At 38.8% G+C, this 20,267-nt stretch overlaps 1 protein-coding gene across 1 annotated transcript in view; it reads left to right on the forward strand.

Annotated features, from left to right (window-relative positions):
- The first annotated feature begins 14,391 nt into the window (after positions 1 to 14,391).
- The window catches only part of ndufa10 (NADH:ubiquinone oxidoreductase subunit A10), a 49,212-nt gene continuing 43,336 nt past the window's right edge, over positions 14,392 to 20,267 (forward strand). Inside the window, exons 1-3 of the mRNA XM_039756857.1 lie at positions 14,392 to 14,540; positions 17,390 to 17,558; positions 18,390 to 18,605. Of these exons, the coding sequence (XP_039612791.1) occupies positions 14,472 to 14,540; positions 17,390 to 17,558; positions 18,390 to 18,605 (454 nt within the window). The 5' untranslated portion in view covers positions 14,392 to 14,471. The remainder of the gene's footprint in view (positions 14,541 to 17,389; positions 17,559 to 18,389; positions 18,606 to 20,267) is intronic.

Consider the following 20,267-nt stretch of genomic DNA (forward strand, 5'->3'; position numbering starts at 1 on the left):
ATAATTAAAGGTTGTTCCTGCCTTACACTGTATGCTTCACTGGGACTGGCGTGAAGGATAGAATAATTAAACATGTACTACGAAGATATTTCAATGTTCCCTAAAAGTTTTGAAGAATCGGCGTTATAAGCTTACAAATGGCTTAACGTCTATTACAGAGCTGATAGTGTGGTGATAGGGTATTTGGAGAAAGAAAAGTCAGGACAGGAACTGGAGGTTAGTACGTTTGAAACAGACAGTACTGCAGGGGCGGCTATGCAGTGTCCGCATCTGACGTGGCCATCTGCCATGCATAAGATACCATATTGACATTGGCGGGCGAAGGAGCCACCGATTTTTTCTCTGCCCAGGGCTGCCACGAGCCTAGAGCCGCCCCGGAGTACTGCTGCAATAAATTATTTCATCGAAGGTCGCGCACAATCACTGCGCCACCGTGTTTCCATGTTTAATAACGTGCTTAACTCCTATCATCATGAAGATGATATCACGTATACATCTCAGTATTTTAGTTATTCAGAGAGCTGTAATATCACGAATGTAATGGATTCTGTGTCCTGTCGGAGGAAGAGAGCCGGTTTAAGAAGCAAGTAGTGATTCACACACACAGAGCACATAGAAGATCAAATACAACACAAAGCATTTAACGTGCTACTTTACTTACGATGTGATTTGAGAAACTAGTTAATTAAATGATTTTAAGATGAAGTTTATGATGTTCTACTTTAATGACAAAATAAACTACATGATTAAAGTGGACTTTTCGAGACTGAAGTTGACATTTCGTGCTTTTTCCCACTGTGTGCCTTTTTTTTCTCTGTACCCTAATAAGCTTTCATATGACACTCAGACGGTGAGCTACGACTTGCCTTTTCACGGCGATTTCGATATCTGACATCTTTTTTATTTCGGGCACTGTGCGACTTTGTGAACTTGAGCTTTCGAGTTTCTCCAACACACTATGTCACTCGATCAACTTCCTTTTGTTGATTATACCACTGTTTAAACCAACAAATAGTATGTTTTTCCTTCCCTCCACTTGGTGTATGCTGAAATTCTTACATTTTTCCCTGTGCTTTTCCCATTGTCTTTTCATAGAATGCTGAGCTCTCTTTATATTAATTTGCATATTCAAAGAGGCATAATTCTGGGAGGAGTTGGGGCGGGACAGAAGGCGCGTGCACGTGCGTTACTTTTCACGCTGACTGGGATTTATGTAGTGGAAGAACACAGAAGTTGGCGAACGCACAGATTCCTGTATCTGGATTTTTCTGTGCATAAGCACATTTCGGCTTTTGTGCTTACATCATGTTATAGTGCGAATTCTACACACGGCGTTATGCATGGGGCCCCTGTTGATGCTGTCCTTTAAACAGCCTGCATCTTAAAGCTATAAATTACATCAGAGTTCATCTTGGGAGCTGTCGCTGGTGTTGTTGTGCCTACCTTAACAGCAACATATAGCTGCTCCTGATGCATGCAGCAATGTGTACTAGAAAAAGTGGGTATAAAAAAGGTGCGAATGCATAACATCCCCTTTACTTTCAGGAAATAACCAATCTCTGTTGGCTTTGCCAAAAAACATCTATGCAGAATGTCAAGTTTGCTATATCTACAGTGGCATGCAGCATTATTTAATCCCCTTGAAAGTCATCACAGTTTTCTGCATGACAAAAGATCTGTACACATATTTATCCATTCAGTATTTTTAATGTGAACTCTTATTTTGTAACAATAAATTTCAAAAGTCAAAATAAACAATTTTCTGTAGATATTTAACTGAAGAAAAAACTCAGAAGTTAGTGTTTTTTTTTAAGTATTTAATCCTCTGTGCTCTGGAAGCTCCAGGTTCATACAAATGACAAATTAATCACAAACAGCACAAAGCTGACAGTCATTTGACCCTAATTAAGCATAGTTAGGTTCTACTTGTGAGTCCCTTATATCTTTCTGGATATTAAAAGCACCCTTTGAAAAGGCCATAGTCTTTGTTGGACAATTAATGCAAAAATGAAAACAAAGGAGAATTCTACCGATGTGAGACACACAGTCATTGAAACGCACAAGGCAGGAAAGGGCTGCAAAAAATATCAGAATTAGAATGACCTATTAAGCACTGTTGGATCCATCATCAGAAAGTGGAAGGTTCATCACAACACTGACTCTTACTAGAACAGGCCATCCCTCAAAACTAAACATCAGAACAAGACGTCAACTGGTGAAAGAGGCTACTAAAAATCCAACTGTTACTCAGAAGTCTGTAATGCTCTTTGGCTGAAACTGGAGTGAAAGTGCATGGCTCCATGATTTCAAGAGCTCTCCATAAAACAGACCTGTACAGGAGGGTAGCAAGAAAGAAGCCATTCCTAAGGTTTCACAAAAAAACACATATTGGATTAGCTATAAAGTATTAGAAAGACACAGTTAAGATGTGGGAGAAGGTTTTATGGTCAGTTGAGACCAAATTAGAACTTTTTTGCCAGATTTCAAAGAGGTATGTGTGGCTTAAAACTAATGCCTCAAGAAACACCATACCAACAGTGAAATATGGTACTGGCAGCATCATGCTATGGGCGTGCTTTTCATGTACTGGGACTGGAAATCTTGTCAGAGTTGAAGAGACAATGGATGGACACAAATACTGCACAATATTGCAGGACAACTTGTTCCAGTCTGCTGTGAACATTCGGCTTGGGAGAAGATGCATCTTTCAACATGACAGTGAACCTAGGTATTAGGTAAAAGCAACACTGGAATGGCTCAAAAACAGAAATATTTTGGAATGGCCAAGTTAAATCCCTGATCTTAACTCTATTGAGAATAGAGGCACTATTTGAAATCTGCTGTCCAGAGGTGTCATCCCACCAACCTAGAGGATCTCTATAAATTCTGCCAAGAAGAATGGATAAGAATCACTCCTAAAAAAACTGGCATATACTTACCCCAAAAGAATTGAGGCTGTTATTGCAACAAAAGTGTTTTCGACAAAGTATTAATGTGTAGTGCTTGAATACTTATGCAAACACTAACTTTTGATTTTTTCTTCTTCAGGTAAATATCTACAGTTTTGTTAATTTTGACTTTGGAAATGTATTGTTACATCATAAGAGTTCACATTAAAATACTGAATGGATAAATATGTATTGTATATAAACCTTTTCTCATGCAGAAAAATATAACTTTCAAGGGGTTACATTTGCGCACTTCTGTATAATTAAGATCTCACTTCCTATCTTACTGCTGCAAGTATAAAAGCTGAAACAGTGGATTACATGAGAGGAAGAACTCTTCTAACCTTTGCCTGCCACATGGACAAAACAACTACTTTCATCCGTTTTTCTTTTGGACCATCGGGGCGTGTACAGCCGGCCTGACTTGAAACAGAAAGGCAGAGACATGAGTTTGCACATACATCACACATTTTATTCACAGCTGGGAAGTGCTTTTCCTTGCTCCCCACAGCACAATACAGTCCAAAGTGCCAATACCAAAAGACAGTCCTTCTCCTTTCCTCCTTCTCCTTCATCCTCTCCTCTCCTCTCCTCTCCTCTCCTCTCCTGGCAAACTTCATCCACCTCCTCCCAGCTCTCCAAATGGAGTGAGGCAGCTCCTTTTATTCAGCACTAGGGAGTGCTCCAGGTGGTTCATCAGGATTACCTGGAATCACTCCTAGATGTGGTGGAAATCCATTGAATGGCTCTGCAGCTCCCCCTGGCGGCCCCCAAGGAACCCAATAGGGCTGCATCAAAGTCCAGCTCCCAGCGTGCCCTGCAGGAATCCATGGTGCCACAGCCACCCAAGATGGCTGCCTTCTAGCATCCCAGTGAGGTATTGCCTCAGCGATGCTCTCTCTCCCAGTCCTTCCATTCCATTGGGATCCTGGCCAGGTAATGGCTTAAGGCCGCCCGTCACACTTACAATATACAATATATACTGTACACCACTTTTTTTAAATAATCTATCCTCTTTCACCTCTTCTGCTGCTTATTAATTTGTTACACTTTTCTTTTGCTATGAAAGCATTTCTACATGCCATGTTCATCTTACACAAAATGGATAAAGAGGTCTTAAATATTAAAATTACATGTTCATTTCTCCACAAGATTTAAAATAAACAAGAGAATCACTTGAAGGAAAGAAATAATATGCTCTTCAACAGGGCCACATGGACACACATTGTTTTCCTTTAGTAAATAAAATGGGTTCTCTTTCTTATTTAAGAGGGCTGATTAAATAGTAGCAAGACTGTCCCTGTTTCTCTTTCATAGAGGTAGACATGGGAATGCTCTCCAGGTGTTTATGAACAGCATGCATGGATGTGTGTGAACCTGCAGTTGGACCACCGTATTCTTTAACGTTCTGTCACAGCAAGCGCAAGCACCTCATACGTATCATCATGGCAGATGAAGAAGACATTCCTGTGCCAGTACGACAGAGGTGTCTGATTGAATTTTGCGTTATGCTTGGGAATTTAGCACCGTGTGATTTCTGGGCATTCCCAAAGCTGAAATAACAACTATGAGGAAAGAAGTTCTCCTCATAATATGAACTGAAAAACACCACTGCCGCATAACTAACAGCCTGTTACTTGTCTTTGAATCATTTATGAAGCAATGTAGAAAACATATTCAATGTGAATGATGCTACTTTGAAAAAGAAAAGTGTTCCAAGCCTGTGCAGTCATCTGATTCTGAATAAAAAAAAATCAAATTACTTTGCAATCTGCCCTCATATTTGTCTTCTCTCGTGATATTTCCAATAAGAAATTCTGCTACCTGAAACATAAATTAGTTACACCAATTCGAATAAATCATGTTGTCACACAAAACAGAAAATATTAATTACAGTAGTAGTATATCACTAAAAACATGCACTTTACATTCAGTACTTTTGTCATTTCCAAAAGAGGCATGGTGGCAAAGTCTTGTTATCATTGTATAAGTGGCTGGTGCTTTTAATTATGTCAACATACAAGATTACAATATATTACAATTTTTTTTACATTATTCTAATTTGTTTTACAATTGGAGTAGAGTTTAGATTAAGTATATTGCTCATGGTCACACAGCAAGTAGGAAGCAACCTGGCAATTTAACTTAGAGTTGCCTTTTTATAATCAGTATTGTAAGTATGATATCAGTACTGATTAAAATAAATCAGTTTTAGATCTGGTACTTAATCAATGGCAAAACCTGTTAGAACAATATGTCAGTGGTGTAGGAATCAGGTAAGCTGCTTTATGGACCTAGACCTGGGTTCAACTCTTAGCCTGATAGCTATCAGCAGGAGGTGTGAACATTCTCCTTTTATCTTCATGGGTTATGTTAAATGACAACTAAACTGACAAAACATAAAGTACACGACTGTCCCCTGTGATGGATTCATGATGGTAAGATAAAATCTAGCTCCCTAAAACCCAGAAATGGGAAAAAAAAAGATTTGGAAAATGGAAAGGCTAATGTCAGGTGCAAGTTCTTTTCATTTAAGTCAATTGCTAACCAAATATTGTCATTGTCAACACTGGAATTAAATTAGTTAATTTACACATGCCAATGTAAAAACACTTTATAATTAAATCTTGCCGACGTGCAGCCTTGTTTTAATGTAACTTGACAATGAAAATAGCAAAAACTGTAGTGTGGCATAATGATGTAGAAATCTATTTCAAGTGTAATTTTCTGTTCAATATAGGAAGGGTGAAATTATGAAAAAACCAAGTACACACTTTACAAAAAAAGTGCAGAAATGGTCAGGAACTGAATTAATTAAATTAAACTGCTTTTAGATTTTACTAGGCTAATATATTGCATTCATCCATTTTTATAACCTGATTGGTCCATCAAATGCAAAGCATTAAGTAACCCTAATATCAAGTCTATTCCTGAGCACACACTAGCACTCGTATCAAGCTAATGTAAAGATACCAGTACATCTAAAACAATAATAATAATAATAATACATTTTATTTATACAAGGCGCCTTTCAGAGAACTCAAGGACACTGAACAAACAATAAATAAATAAATAAATACAAAACACAATTATAAACAACTTAAAACATCAAAAAATCTAAAAATTAAAACCAAACAAAACCACTATAATTAGGAGGAAGAAGAAAAAGCCATTTTAAACAAATGTGTTTTAAGTTTACATTTGAAAGATGAATATGATTTGATATTTCGGAGATCCGCAGGTAATGAGTTCCAGTGCTTGGGAGCAGAACGGCTGAAAGCTCTGCTCCTCATGGCGGTTAGACGGGAGGGAGGAACAGTCAGATGGGTGGAGGAAGAGGATCTAAGGTTACGGGATGGAATGGCAACATGTAGAAGGTCAGACAGATATGGAGGTGCGAGGTTATGGATGGCCTTAAAAGTTAGTAGCAGAATCTTAAAATCAATACGAAACTTGATGGGGAGCCAATGAAGCTGCTGCAAGACCGGAGTAATATGGTGAAAAGATGGGATTCCAGTGATGATACGTGCTGCAGAATTCTGGACTAACTGAAGCTTGTGAAGAGATTTATTAGGGAGACCAAAGAGGAGTGAATTGTAGTAGTCCAGCCGAGAAGTGACAAGACTATGAACAAGAATGGCAGTAGTATGAGGAGTGAGGGAGGGACGAATGCGATTAATATTACGTAAGTGGAAGTAAGCAGACCGGGTGATGTTATTAATGTGACATTGGAAAGATAGAGTACTGTCGAGGATGACACCCAGACTCTTGACCTGAGATGATGGGGAAACAACAGAGTTATCAATAATAAAAGAAAGATTATTGGTTTTGGATAATGATGATTTTGAACCAATGAGGAGAACCTCAGTTTTGTCACTGTTTAATTTAAGAAAATTTGAAGAGAATCAGGATTTAATTTCAGAAATGCAATCAATAAGTGAGGGTGGTGGAAAAGAGGAGGTGGGTTTACCAGCAAGGTAGAGGTGGGTGTCATCAGCATAACAGTGAAAATTCTTAGGTATATGGGAGGAAATCATAGTACCCTGAGAACACACAGAGAGACAAGGAGCTAACATGCAAACACCAGAGCAGCATCGAGAACTCTACCGTTATGATATGTCCTCTCATTTCTCAAGTCCTGATATGTTAATTTCCTATTATATACTGCAAATATCACCTCAATAATATTGACATTTTGCATGAAAACAAATCAAGCTTCATTAGCTCAACTGTGCAAAACGTTTGACAGTCTGACATTTTTCCATAATCTCACCATTAAAATTTCATTTTCTATTTGAATACTTTTTTGGACTTAATCAAATTTTATTTTACTTATCTTGTGAATGAATGAATTAGGCTTTGCTTTATGGTTACATTTTTATCCCTACCTATTTTCCATATTTACTGATTGAAAAAAAGAAAAGAAACAAAACATTTTCTGGAATCAAACCATTATACTCATAGTCTGTGTATTTTCGTAAAAAGTTGTTAATTTCTTTTTGCCAAACACACAAAAGCTAGTCAGATGGATTTTTACCCAGTGATGTCCGGGGGAACAATGCCTGATCATGTCACTATAAAAAAAGGCCTTAATTTAAAGCTTAGTTCACATGAAGACAAAGGCCACAATTACTCAGTTTTCTGTGCAGTCCATAATGGTTTCAACAGCTGGTCTGACATGCAAATAAGAATTTCCCTGCATTCTATACATGAAACAGTACTGCTACTATTACTATTGCCAGAAGCAAGGAAGCAAAAGGAAGAAATTAGCATGCCACTGTCACTGTTAGCATTGCCAGACATTATGGATTACACTGTTCTACTGTGTCCTTACCAAAGGCTGTTATGAATATGAGACACAAGACTTCCAATAATAATGATAATGCTAGGCAAGAATTGTGGTAAAGGGGAACCCAGATCAGAGCTGAAAATATCAAACGATCAAGCAACCAAAACACAAGTGCAAAATGAGAATCAGAAGTCAAGAGCAGAAAGAAGTTCAATAAACTGAAAACAAAAGCTGACATTAGGGCCTACTTGTTATCTTGTATCCACCGAAGGATAATTTGCAGTGGAACTGCTGCCCTATTTATACACTTATATCTTGTGATGTTAATGTAGCGGTGATCATAATCACGTGACACCACTTATCACATTGCATAAACAAAGATAAAACAGAATGGAAACAAAACAAAACTTTGTAAAAAGAAATCAAAAAGAATAAAAAGAAAACAAAAAACATATTCTATACAATTGAACATAAAATAAACTGAATTGCATATATAGAACGTGTTAATTGTTAGGCAGGCAGGGTTTCAGCAGGCTGGCAGGACATATGACTGCCCAAGATCTCATCTTCCTCAAATGACCATGCTACAGCAGACAATTCTGCCTGAGGTATTGCTTCAGGAGTTGGTACAACTGAAAGCTTAAGGATACCGATCAGGCTTGTGAGCTTCGGGAGAAACTTAGTAAAGGCCTGAAGAGCATTGATGATTCAGTGCTGCCTGGCAAGCAAAAAATTTGGTGCTTATAGTTTGGGTTACTACCTCGTCTGCTGTGGCCATTAACCATGTATGACATAACCCTCAAGAGTTGAGAAGATGGAAAGGATGATAAGCTCTTACGTGAGGAAGTGGTTAGGCCTCCCTCGACGCCTGAGCAATGTAGCTCTGTATGGCCAGGGGCTACTTCATTTGCCCCTTTCCAGCCTCACTGAAGAATTTAAATGCGCTAAAGTGAGACTTGAGATGATGCTTTCAGAGTCAAAAGATACGTGATTAGAGCTGCCGCACCAACTCAGGAAGCTGGACGGAAATGGAAAGCTAAGAATGCAGTCCAGCAGGCAAAATTTGCACTCTAACACAGCGACATTGTCTGCCAAGTCCAACATGGAAGAAGTGGGTTGGGGTTTGGCAAAGGGCGACCCTACTGGAGTAAGGCAACCACAGCAGACCGGAGGAAAATGGTCGTGCCTGAAGTCCGTCGGCATGAATAGGAGAGAAGGTGGGCCAAGGCTGTGCCACAGGCTAAACAGGGCCAATGGACGAGGTGGGAGAATTTGGAAAAGAGAAAGATCAGCTGGAAAGACATGTGGATGATGGAAGCGGGTAGGATATGTTTCCTCATTCGAGCTACCTATGATGTCCTCCCTACTCCTCAAAACTTCAACCAATGGCTAGGCGAAGAGCCATCATGCCCCCTCTGCTCAACACCAGGTACAATGCGGCACATCCTCACAGGATGCAAAGTAAGCCTCTCTCAAGGACGATATACCTGGAGACACGACCAAGTGCTTAAATGTCTTTCAGCTACTCTGAAAAGCAAGAGAACTGCCATCAATGGCCTGGCATCCAGAGAGACCAACTTAAATGTGCCTTTGTTGTTTGTTCGGGAATGGGAACAAAGACAACACAAGTTTTCCCTGAAGACCAGATTGGTGAGATGGAGACAAAGCAGGACTGGCAAATGCTGGTGGACATGGGCCAACGACTCACAGTCCCACCAGAAATAGCAGTCATCAACCGGAGGCCTGACCTGGTTTTGTGGTCAAGCACACAGCACTAGGTACTGTACCATTGAGGGACTTTTCTTTTAAATCAAATGGTCACTTTATTTTAACAAGCAATGTAAATAACCTGTTTACTCTTTACCCTATTTTCATTTTCTACACAATACTGTAATAACTGTACAGTTCAGCAGGCTAAAATAACACAGTTAGCCACACAAACACACAAACTATACATACAGGTGCTGTCATTGGTTCCTCTGTGGATTGGACTGTTGAATCGACACAATGGCTGTACATGCTGGGGTCTTTGGCACATGTCGTCCCAGTAAAATGCGAGGTGTCACCAATGGTTTACCTTGCTCCTCAGGAAGGCTCTGTCTCCTTCTCCCTGTTCCAGTCTCAGTTCAAGGTGGCCGAGATAACAAAAGTATTTTTTTCTGAGATGTTCAATATGTTGAAAAAATTGTGTGCGGCCAGCATCCAGCGTAATGTTTTTTCTAAATTCTCCACTCCTCTTTTTGTAGCATTATAGTCAGTGGCGGCTGGCCAATAGAGGGCGCTAGGGCGCCGCCCTCCCTGAACCACACACACAAAATAATAATTATATAAATTATTTAAATGTATAATTATATGATGTGATATATTAGAAAATCTTCTGTAAAAAATAAATGTTTTCACCATCACCATATAACTTCTCTGCCTGTCAGCACGTCTCAATTTCAGCTGAGGGGCGATCGAGATATCGCCCAAAGGAGGCGGGTCTTTGTAGAATTTAGTCAAATGCTGATTCAAGATATAAATATATTCAAGATGTGACATAAAATTTAGCCAATCAGCGTCCTCAAATCTTAACTGAAATGGGCGATTTTTCTGTCGCCCCAAGCAGCTAAAATCAAGGATGGTCTGTAGTGGCGCAATTTTCAATTAACATTACGTGACAATGGTGGACTCAGGTGTTGTTAATTCCGGACACGAACCCAACTCTGTTCAATCTCTACTCCAATATCCGTTTGAGAAGAGAACTTTGGCAGAAAAACTGAAGGTAAAGGAGCTGGGTCCAGATCAGCCTAACCTCTTAATCAGACAGCAGATAAGCGAAAAAGGGAAGAAGTACACGCGAAGCTACTCTTCCAGTTGGTACACCAAAAGGCCTGGCTATGTGGATGCGTTTCTGCTAATGCCTTATTTTGTTTCCGTGCTTGTTGTTTAAAGCAACTGGGACAGATCCTGCTTGGACAGTTACGGGAGTGAGAGATATGAAGCACCTGTCCGAGAAAGTAAGAAAACATGAGAACACCAGGACACACATGGATAATTCCGTCAAACTAGCCATTTTGGGAAGAGTAAACATCGCTACTCAGTTAGACGACGGTCACAGGATTGCGATAAGAAAACACAACGAGGAGGTAGATAAAAATCGGTATATTTTATCCAAGATAATTGATTGTGTTAAATTTTGTGGGGCTTTTGAGTTGGCCTTGCGTGGCACGATGAGACTGACTCGTCAGACAACCCTGGCATTTTTAAGGGTTTAGTGGATTTTGTTGCCTCGCTAGACAGTGTGCTAGACAGTGTGTTCCTGTACAAATAAGTAAAAAAAAAGATGCAGTTTTTTTTTCCCACCACAGTTATTTTCCTGTACATGGTTGTCCTCACATTTGTCGTGTGTGTATATATATATATATATATATATATATATATATATATATATATGTATATATATATATATATATACTGAAATAATTGATCAGACATGATTTAATAATGTTCTTTAACTTTGTCTGCATTGCAATAAATCATATTGCTTTGATTTGTGAAGAATTGTTTGAGAAATTGTTTGCTGTACCACAGCCCCACCTCAAAACATTTTCACCAGCCGCCACTGATTATAGTCCATTATCATTTCTAGCCATGGAATCTCCTATCCCTGTGCAGGTCACCTTGTGCACCAAGGATGTGTCATTTGTTTAGATAAACGTGAAGGTTTTCACTGGCCTATTCTGTGTGGCCAGCAGTTGAGATGAGAGCTCTGGCTTATGTTTCCTTATTGTGCTAACCATTGTTACCTTCCTCTTGAGGAGCTACTGTCCCAGCTTGTGTAAAAGTAAAAGTTATTGCATATGGCGTTGTGGCCATGCAGCTTATGTCATGTCCAGGGCAACCCTCATGCCTTAATTTCTCACAGGAGTTCCTCCATCTGACTTCCCTTTGTTAATGGGATGACATCATCTGCTCTTCTGTATCTCTATGCTTCCCCTTGAGCTTGTTATTCATAGCTTTGGACTGGCTTATCATTTTTATGCAGATGATGCTTAGATATATTTCAGTGTTAAAAGTGACACTTCATCACAGCTTACTCAGCTCACAACTTGCCTCAGTGAAATTAAATTAAAATTAAAGCCTGAACAGAGCAAAACTTTTTAAAATTAAATTGCAACATAACTGAACTCCAGCAAAGTGGCACTAAAGTGTAACTTAAGAAAACAAACTCCTCTTCAACCATTCTGGGTGATGATCTCATCAGACTTTCTTTTACTGCAAAGAATCTTGGTGTTACTTTGATTCTTCCTTTCTTATTTCACCCATGTAAGCCACATTAAGAAACTTCCACGTGTGTCACATTTCTTATGCTTGCTCATTCCTCTCCTTTTCTAACGCTCAGAATCTTGTCCCTGCTTTTATCACATCTCACATTGATTATTGTAAGTCACTACTGGCAGGTGTCACATCTAATCTTATATCACAGCTCCAGTTGATTCAAAACTCAATTGCAAGAGTCCTGACACGAACCACCAACAGCGAGCACATCACAGCCATCCTGCTGCACCTTCACTGCTCCCTGTGTCTTATGATATCAAATTCTGTTATTGACCTGCCCACTAAGGTCCTCTCATTCTGTGCCCCTCACTAACCTGCACTCTGTGTGTGACAGCAGGGCCTTCAGCTCTATATGGGGCCCAGACTGTGGACTGACCTCTCAAAATTAATGACATCAGCTGACTCCATTCTTTTTTTTTAACTCATTAGTTTAGAAAGAAATTAAACAGACTTGACATTCCAGCTGAGTCAATAAATATTAGTTGGAGCTGCTTTGAGCATTCCATGTCAAAGTACCTAAACTAATACAGCCGTTGCAGTTTACCGTATATCAAACTGGCTCATTCGCCTTGTGATCGTCTTCTCCGATACACCATATAGATCTGCAATCTGTCGTACTTTTAAACCGCATAACAGAAGGTGTTCTATTGACTCAGCTGGAATGTCAAAGGATGGACGTCCAGAGCAGGGAACTGAGTCACCTGAACTGGAGTGTAGTAGAGTCCGTTCCACCTGTTCTTTGATAATTTCAAAAATAGTTTAATCTATATCGGAGTCTAAAAGGGCCGCCAACATTGTCATTTCTTCCGATAAATCTTCAATTCTCTCTCTGAAATACGTAATATCTTCGGCAGAATCCATTTCATCGGCAGTAGTAAGCATTTTTCTAATTCATTCTTGTGCTATCGATTCACCAATCAGTAACTAGAGGGCGTGTTAGAGCCCACCCTCTCAACTTTGACGAGTGAAAGTGACAGTTTTATTTCAAGCCGTATTTCATGACGGTTTGCAGGAATGTTACGGACAAAATGAAATAAATAAATAAGCAACGAAAAACATATTTCGTGACACATTTATTTATTTATGCTCTCATTTCATGACATATTTATTTATTAAGGCTTTCATTTCATGACACATTTATTTATTTATGCTCACATTTCACAGTACTGTTATTTATTTACGCATTTATTTATTTATTTAATTTTGTCCGAAATATTCCTCCATACCCACAGACCCGAACACAATGTAAATGTTAATATTAATATTTCACAGAAACGATCCGCATTGTTTAGTTTGATGAATGACACGACGTGATGGCAGAGACAATCTGAACTTCACAGTGATGCGTATTATTTGGTTTGATGTTCAGTTTTTCCCTTCTTATTTTTATTGCTTAATTTCTGAACGGGTCCTTGACCCGACGTTACTTTCCGGGCTTTGCCGAGACCCGCCGAAACCTTCCAAAAGTAATTTTAATAAGCCAGGCCTGAAAGGAAAGGTGACGTCACTTACGGGTCTGTAACTGCGGGTCTACAACTGCGGTGACGTATGGTGCTGTGGCTCTGCAAATGGATAGTATTGGATCTTCTTCGTCTTGTTTGACAACTGACGAAACCATCATAAGAAGGAGCACTTTGATCAAAATAGCGGGGACATTGGAGCCATTTGGAAATATGCCCCACGGAAAAGTCACTTTGTTAAATACAATTATCTTTAAAAATACGGCTATTAAAACGTAATACCGATAAAAGCGACAACATAGTATTCCATAATATTTAGATGACTTATTTAATTATGTATTTTTCATATTTTTGACTGATTCATATACAGTATATCGCTGCTTTTGGACAAATGGTGTTCAACAGGATTGAGGGTACACCAATAGAAATTCCTACCGACTTTGTTGCGTGGCAATAAAAATAAAGGTAAATGTGAAATCAATGGGATAACTAATACATTGCGATAATCTTTTCCCGATTAAACAAAAGTAGTTAAAGAGTTATTCTCCGATCAAATGTGTTCTTTTGCGACGCTTCCCGGAGATGATTGGCTGAGTAATAATAAACTGACACTTGTTTTGCTTCACCCACTTTTCCATGTCCGAGCGTCCATCTCTGTCACCCTCTTGTTGCATTTCCGTTGTCTCTGTTTCAAAACCAAGTCTTCTACAGTTGGTTTACGCTTTTAAACAGGTTGCCTTATGACATTTTAGAACCAAAAACACAACTCATTTTATTTTATTTAAATCAAAAGTGTCTCTATTGCATGTGATGAAAATTCCATTTAAACATGATGCACTGCTTGGAGGACACTCCTGTGACGTCACAAAACGGCGCCGGCGCGTCCTTTAGGCCCATAGATTGTAAAAGAGCTGTGAGGGTCATAAGAGAAAACAGATCAGAGGACGTATTGAAATGGCTTTTCGATCTGGAACGCTACTCGTTTTACGTAGCAGCGTTGGTTCCAGGATCACGACACCTGTGGTAAGGCGACAGGGGAAGATGTTAACGTGGTAGACCTGTGTTGACCGACTTGACTTTGGCTGGGGCTGTAATGTTTTTTACGGGATCAGTTGGAGGCATTGAAAACATAGCCGACAAATTCACTCCCGTCACATTAATGAATACTTAAGCAAATTTTATTGTAAGGGATTTTCTAGGTTCTCGGCGCCTGTATTGAATGGAATGCATGTTTCCGTCACTTGAACGTGACTGCCAATCTTATCGCACATGAGTAAATGAAAAGTGCAGCTTGAGTTTAGGTTGATACATTTGTTTCCTTATTGGTTTGATGTATACCTTTACGTAGGAGAGGTAAAAGTTAGTTCACTCCTAGCCAAGTGGGATATTTCCTTGATTTGAATAAACACGCATACTATAATAACTCCTCAAGACGTTATGCATGCTGTCTGCAATCATGGGGTTATTTCAAACATGAAAACAAAGTTAACTGACACGGACAAGATAGTCTGAAAAAGAGGTGGAAATGATTCTAGCCTGGTATTTCCTACGGAAGCGCATTAGGGCCATAGAGAAGAAAAACAATTGGGACACAGTGGAAAAAGTCAATTTCGAGATTAAGGTCGACATTTCCACTTTAATCTCGTCGTTTAAATGAATGTCTACTTTAACCTCAAAATTTCCACTTTAATCCATAGTTTGTGTCATTAAAGTAGAACTTCGTAAACTTCACCATAAATTCGATGCAGAATTTAGTAGTTTCACAAACCCCGTCGTAGCTAAAGTAGTGCGTTAAATGCATTGTATTCTAAAGTGTTCCCCAATTAAATGGGCTTTCTCTTGCACTGAGAGGAGCCGCAGGCAGCGATTGCCACACAGAATTATATTAACTTCATGATTTTGCAGCTTTCTGAACATTTAGAATACAAAGATATCTACTTTATATAATTTTCATGATGAAATGCATTAAAGCATGTATTAAACATGTGAGGAAACCCACCAGGAAAATTTGCAAACTCCAGGCAGGGAATACCCGGGACATGACCCTCATACTGCGAGGCTACAGCTGTGCCCCCAACTCCTCCCCACCCATGCATAATTCTGTTATTAACTGAATACGTTTTTTAAATGAACTTAACAATTTATGTGTAAAATGTGATAAACATGGGGGGCACTTAGAATACAAAAAATTTAACGTGCTACTCTAGTTAGATGGGGTTTGAGAAACAATAAAAAAAATATGAATAAACATCGATTTTAAGATGACGTTCAAGACATTCTATTTTAATGACAAATTACAAGATTAAAAAGTGGAAAGGTTGAAATTTCTAGATTAAAGTTGAAATTTCATCTTTAATCACAGCATAAACGGCAAGATTAGTCAATATGTCGACTTTAATCTCGACACACAATTTATTCTTCTGTGTTGCTTTTTTTTTTTTTTTCCTGTGACCCTAATACGCTTCTGCAATTTCCACTATACTGGTCTGCAAAAAAAACTAAAAAAAAAAAAAATGTCCCCATTAAAACATGTAGGTGTTTGTTAGAGTTAAGGATGCTGAATCCATATCTGGCAACATAATTCCTGTATCATATTTAATTTTTGTGAGATAAAAGTTTGAAAAAATATATAAATTGCACAAATGCTGTAATTGATTTAAAGATAATTATTACTTACCAAAAGTAATCACTTGGCAGTTTTTTCCTCTCATAATCCACTGAAGGTGTTTAATGGCAAAAGAACCAACAGATGTCTGCTAGCATTAACTCCGTTTTCCACTGTAACATCTCACCATTTGAGTGTTGATCTGGTGAAAACTTTCTCCATATTAGTCAGAGAAGTTTTTTTGGGGGAGAAAAAAATCTAAATGAGTCTGTAGGAAATGGATTTTTAAAGACATGTTATACCCAACTGCTAGGCAGGAAGAGAGAAGCTCCTTAACTAGTCTCTTGTAGTTTTCCACATTTTTTTTTTATTCCCAAGAAAACTGAGGCATACACTTTGTATTTTTAATAAAGGCAGGGTATGTATTTGTTTACTGTTTGTACTTATTGGACATGAAAATGGATAGATCAACCCTAACAGCTGCATATGTTTGTAAAAATCTATTTAAACAGCAGCCTTCTTATCCTCTCTTCTCCTATTATACTCCAATATCCCCAAGGAGGTACTGGTTAGGTATTGAGTGAGGGTGTGTTGTATGTTGTACTGCTTTCCCACTTTCTGTGTTATGCAGCCAGGGCAGGCAATGGGTCCTTCTTGATGTACCAAATCTTAAAATAAGGAAAAGAAATTGTTGAATTCCCACTTGTTGGCATATTTTTGTCCGTAACTCTGGATGTTTTAATGTGTTTGTGGACAAAAGTGCTTTTCACTGTACCATTGATATGCAGTATATTCGTTGTTTACACTGCAAAATCATTATGCTGAAATCATTAGTAATTCATCTTAAAATCATCAAAGCAGATGATATTTCAAAATGACCTATTTGCCTGAAAGGATGTCCCCAACCCATAAATTACATGTAAAGGTGCTTATTATAAAATACATTTTAAAGGCACTCTCCATGAAAAGTATAATATAGCAATGATAGTTGATTGAGAAGATCAGACCTGCACTGTGGCATAGTGAGTTATACAGTTCATGTTTTACAGGCAGACTTTTAGGATACATTTCTGGATAAAACATTGTGTGCACTTTGCATGGTCTCCCAAAAACATTCAGTTCAGTTGCAAATCCGGTTTACTAGTGTGTATTTGTCTGTACCCTGTGATGGACTGGATGGTTCACTGTTACAAATGCTGAAGTCCATACGGTTATCTGGACAGGTCTTCCTTTATAATCTATTATTGTTTTTTGTTGCCTTTTTAAGGCCCGGTTTCATCTGAGCTCTCAAAGGAATCTTCAGTATGGGTGGTTGGCTTACATTCTTGGGGAACGAACCACTCCACGGTTCAAGGAGTACAGCAAGATCATCACAGTTGATGGAAACTTAGCCTCTGGAAAAGGGATGCTGGCTCAGAAGTTGGCAGAGAAGCTTGGTAATTTATTTATTTATTTATTTATTGGTGATCACTGTTTTCTTTCTTGTTTCTATGTGACTGTGCTGTACTCCTTTTATACTCAAGTATCCTAAAGACGTGCTGGTTAGGTTATGGGTGAGTGAGGGTGTGTTGTATGTTGTACTACTTGCCCATTTTCTGTGTTATTTAGCCAGGACAGGCAGTGGGTCCCTGTGCCCATAAAATAGATAGGTTGCATTGAAAGTGGATGAATGGTTGGTTGGTTTGTTATATGCGCAAAACTTAAGTAGATTTTTTATTTTTTTTACGAAAAACATTGCTTTGCTCGATTTTTCTTTTTTACTACTGCAACAACATAATACAAGTACTGTTTAATTCTAAAGAGTGGTGCAGTGGTTAGCTCTGCATTCTGATAGCTACTGAAGACCAAGTTTGAGTTCTTTGTGGAATTTGCTTGTTTTTCCCTGTGCTATTTCCCGATTGGATACTCTGCTTTTCCTTCCAGATACCAAAGAAGCACATTTTTATGTTATTTGGTAACCCTGGCTTGACACAGTCAATATGAGTATAGATGTGTACATGACTATGCTCTGCAATCTACTGGTGTCACATTCATGGTGGTTGCACATAGCACTGCCAGGATTAGCTGTGGCTTCAGCAGTTCTTAAACTGGATTAATCAGTTTTGAAAATGGACAGTTGGAGGAATCTATAGAGTACATTTAAGGACACAACTATTAGTGCACGAGAGTGAGATTGTTGCCTTTAAGCACATACACAGCAGTTAAAGAGGGAGTTTACTCAAGTGTAGCAATTATAACTTGTTTCTAATGCTGTGGTTTGTTTTTAGGCATGTTGTACATGCCAGAGCCAGATATATATTACTGGAATAAAAAGACAGGAGGAAACGAGCATCTAAATTTGAAATTTACTGGAAACTGCAGTCTGGAGAAGTTTTACAAGGACCCAAAATGCTTGGATGGAAACTCTTACCGTCTGCAGTCGTGGATGTATGCCATTAGACTCCTGCAATATTCTGATGCTCTAGAACATCTAATCACAACAGGTACATATGTTCTAAATACCTTGCTTACTATAATATCGTGTATCCTAAAGTTTTAAGTTCAGAAACATAAGCACTGTTGTTTGAGTGTAAAGTACTTTTTTATTTTGGCAGTTTCATCCTCTAGCCAACATTCTGTTACCAAGATATATGTATGTCTTTCTAAATCATTAGCAATGCAATATTTCGCTTGTTGGTATTTGCAGGTAGAGCTTTACAATGTGAATGTTTCTTTTCCTCAACTGCTTTATGGGGGAAGATATTAAGATGTCTGCCTTTATTTAAATAAATCAAGTTTTTATTGTCTTTATATATTGCCTGTCTTTCAACCACTCTGCAATATTTATTATGCTGAGGGGGATTTTTGCTGTAATTATGAATTATAATGACCATATGAAGCCTTACATTTGGGTTAATTTATTTCTTGAATTAATTCTTTATGTATTACTAGCTGTCCCGTGTGGCTTCACCCGTGTAGAAGTGAAATAGGACAGTGAGGAGGGCCAGGCCAAGCTCTCTACTCCTGACGTCACTCTTCCTCCTCCCCTCGGCCCACAGCCTCTGTCTCGGATTAGAGTGAATATATCGCTCCAGCAAGCAAACTATGATTCTTAGCGCAATGAGACAAGCCGCAAAATCACCCGGAATGTTCAAGCAAATTCTAGAAAAAAGCCTGATCAAAATTCATTAAGTAGTTCTCTCGTTCACTAGCTAATCAGAGGCAAGGAACGGCCCGAGGCAGACGCGTCAGTGAGGAGGGCCTCTGCCCACTGCGTGTCTCTCAAATTCGCACAAATAAATTGGTACGGCAAGTGAATTGTGATACATGGCGCAATGAGAGAAGTTGCAGAATCGACTGGAATGTTCAAGCAAATTCTAGAAAAACAACAGATCTAAATCCATTAAGTAGTTCTCTCCTGAAAAGCAGAGAGACGTTGGATTATATATATATATATATATATATATATATATATATATATATATAATGTATGTGTGGCAGAAAAGTAATGAGACTGGCAACACTGCAAGCGATCTGGTAACGCTGCGCTGTTGTCCTTGATAGAGCACGTGTATCAGTACCCTCCCATAGCTCAGTGCGAGTTTCAACTCCTTCCGTTAACTACGTGATTTGTGACTGCTATTAGCGAAGTTGTGTTTTTGGTTGTGCGTCACGCAAAATGGAACAGCGGAATTTGGAGCAACGTTGTGCCATTAAATTTTGTGTTAAGCTTGGAGAATCGGCAAGTGTGACGTTTGAAAAGTTAAAACAGGCCTATGGGGAACATTCTTTATCCTGAGCTCAAGTTTTCAGGGAGGCCTTCAACTTCGAAAACCAATGAAAACATCGAACGTGTGAACACTCTTGTGAGATCAGACCGTCGTTTAACATTAAGAATGTTGAGTGAACAATTAAATTTGAACAGATTTACCGTTCATCAAATTTTGACTGAACATTTGCACATGCGAAAGGTCTGTGCCAAAATGGTGCCGAAAAACTGCCCTCTCTATAACAGAAGTTTTGACCTCAAAAGGCATTTCTGTGGTTCCCCAGCCCCCTTATTCACCTGACCTCAGTCCGTGTGATTTTTTCCTTTTTCCTAAACTGAAAAATGTCCTCAAAGGACGTCATTTCGGGACTTTAGAAAACATCCAAAAGAGTGTAAC

The sequence above is a fragment of the Polypterus senegalus genome, chromosome 6, assembly GCF_016835505.1.
Source record: "Polypterus senegalus isolate Bchr_013 chromosome 6, ASM1683550v1, whole genome shotgun sequence".
Classification (NCBI taxonomy): Eukaryota; Metazoa; Chordata; class Cladistia; order Polypteriformes; family Polypteridae; genus Polypterus; species Polypterus senegalus.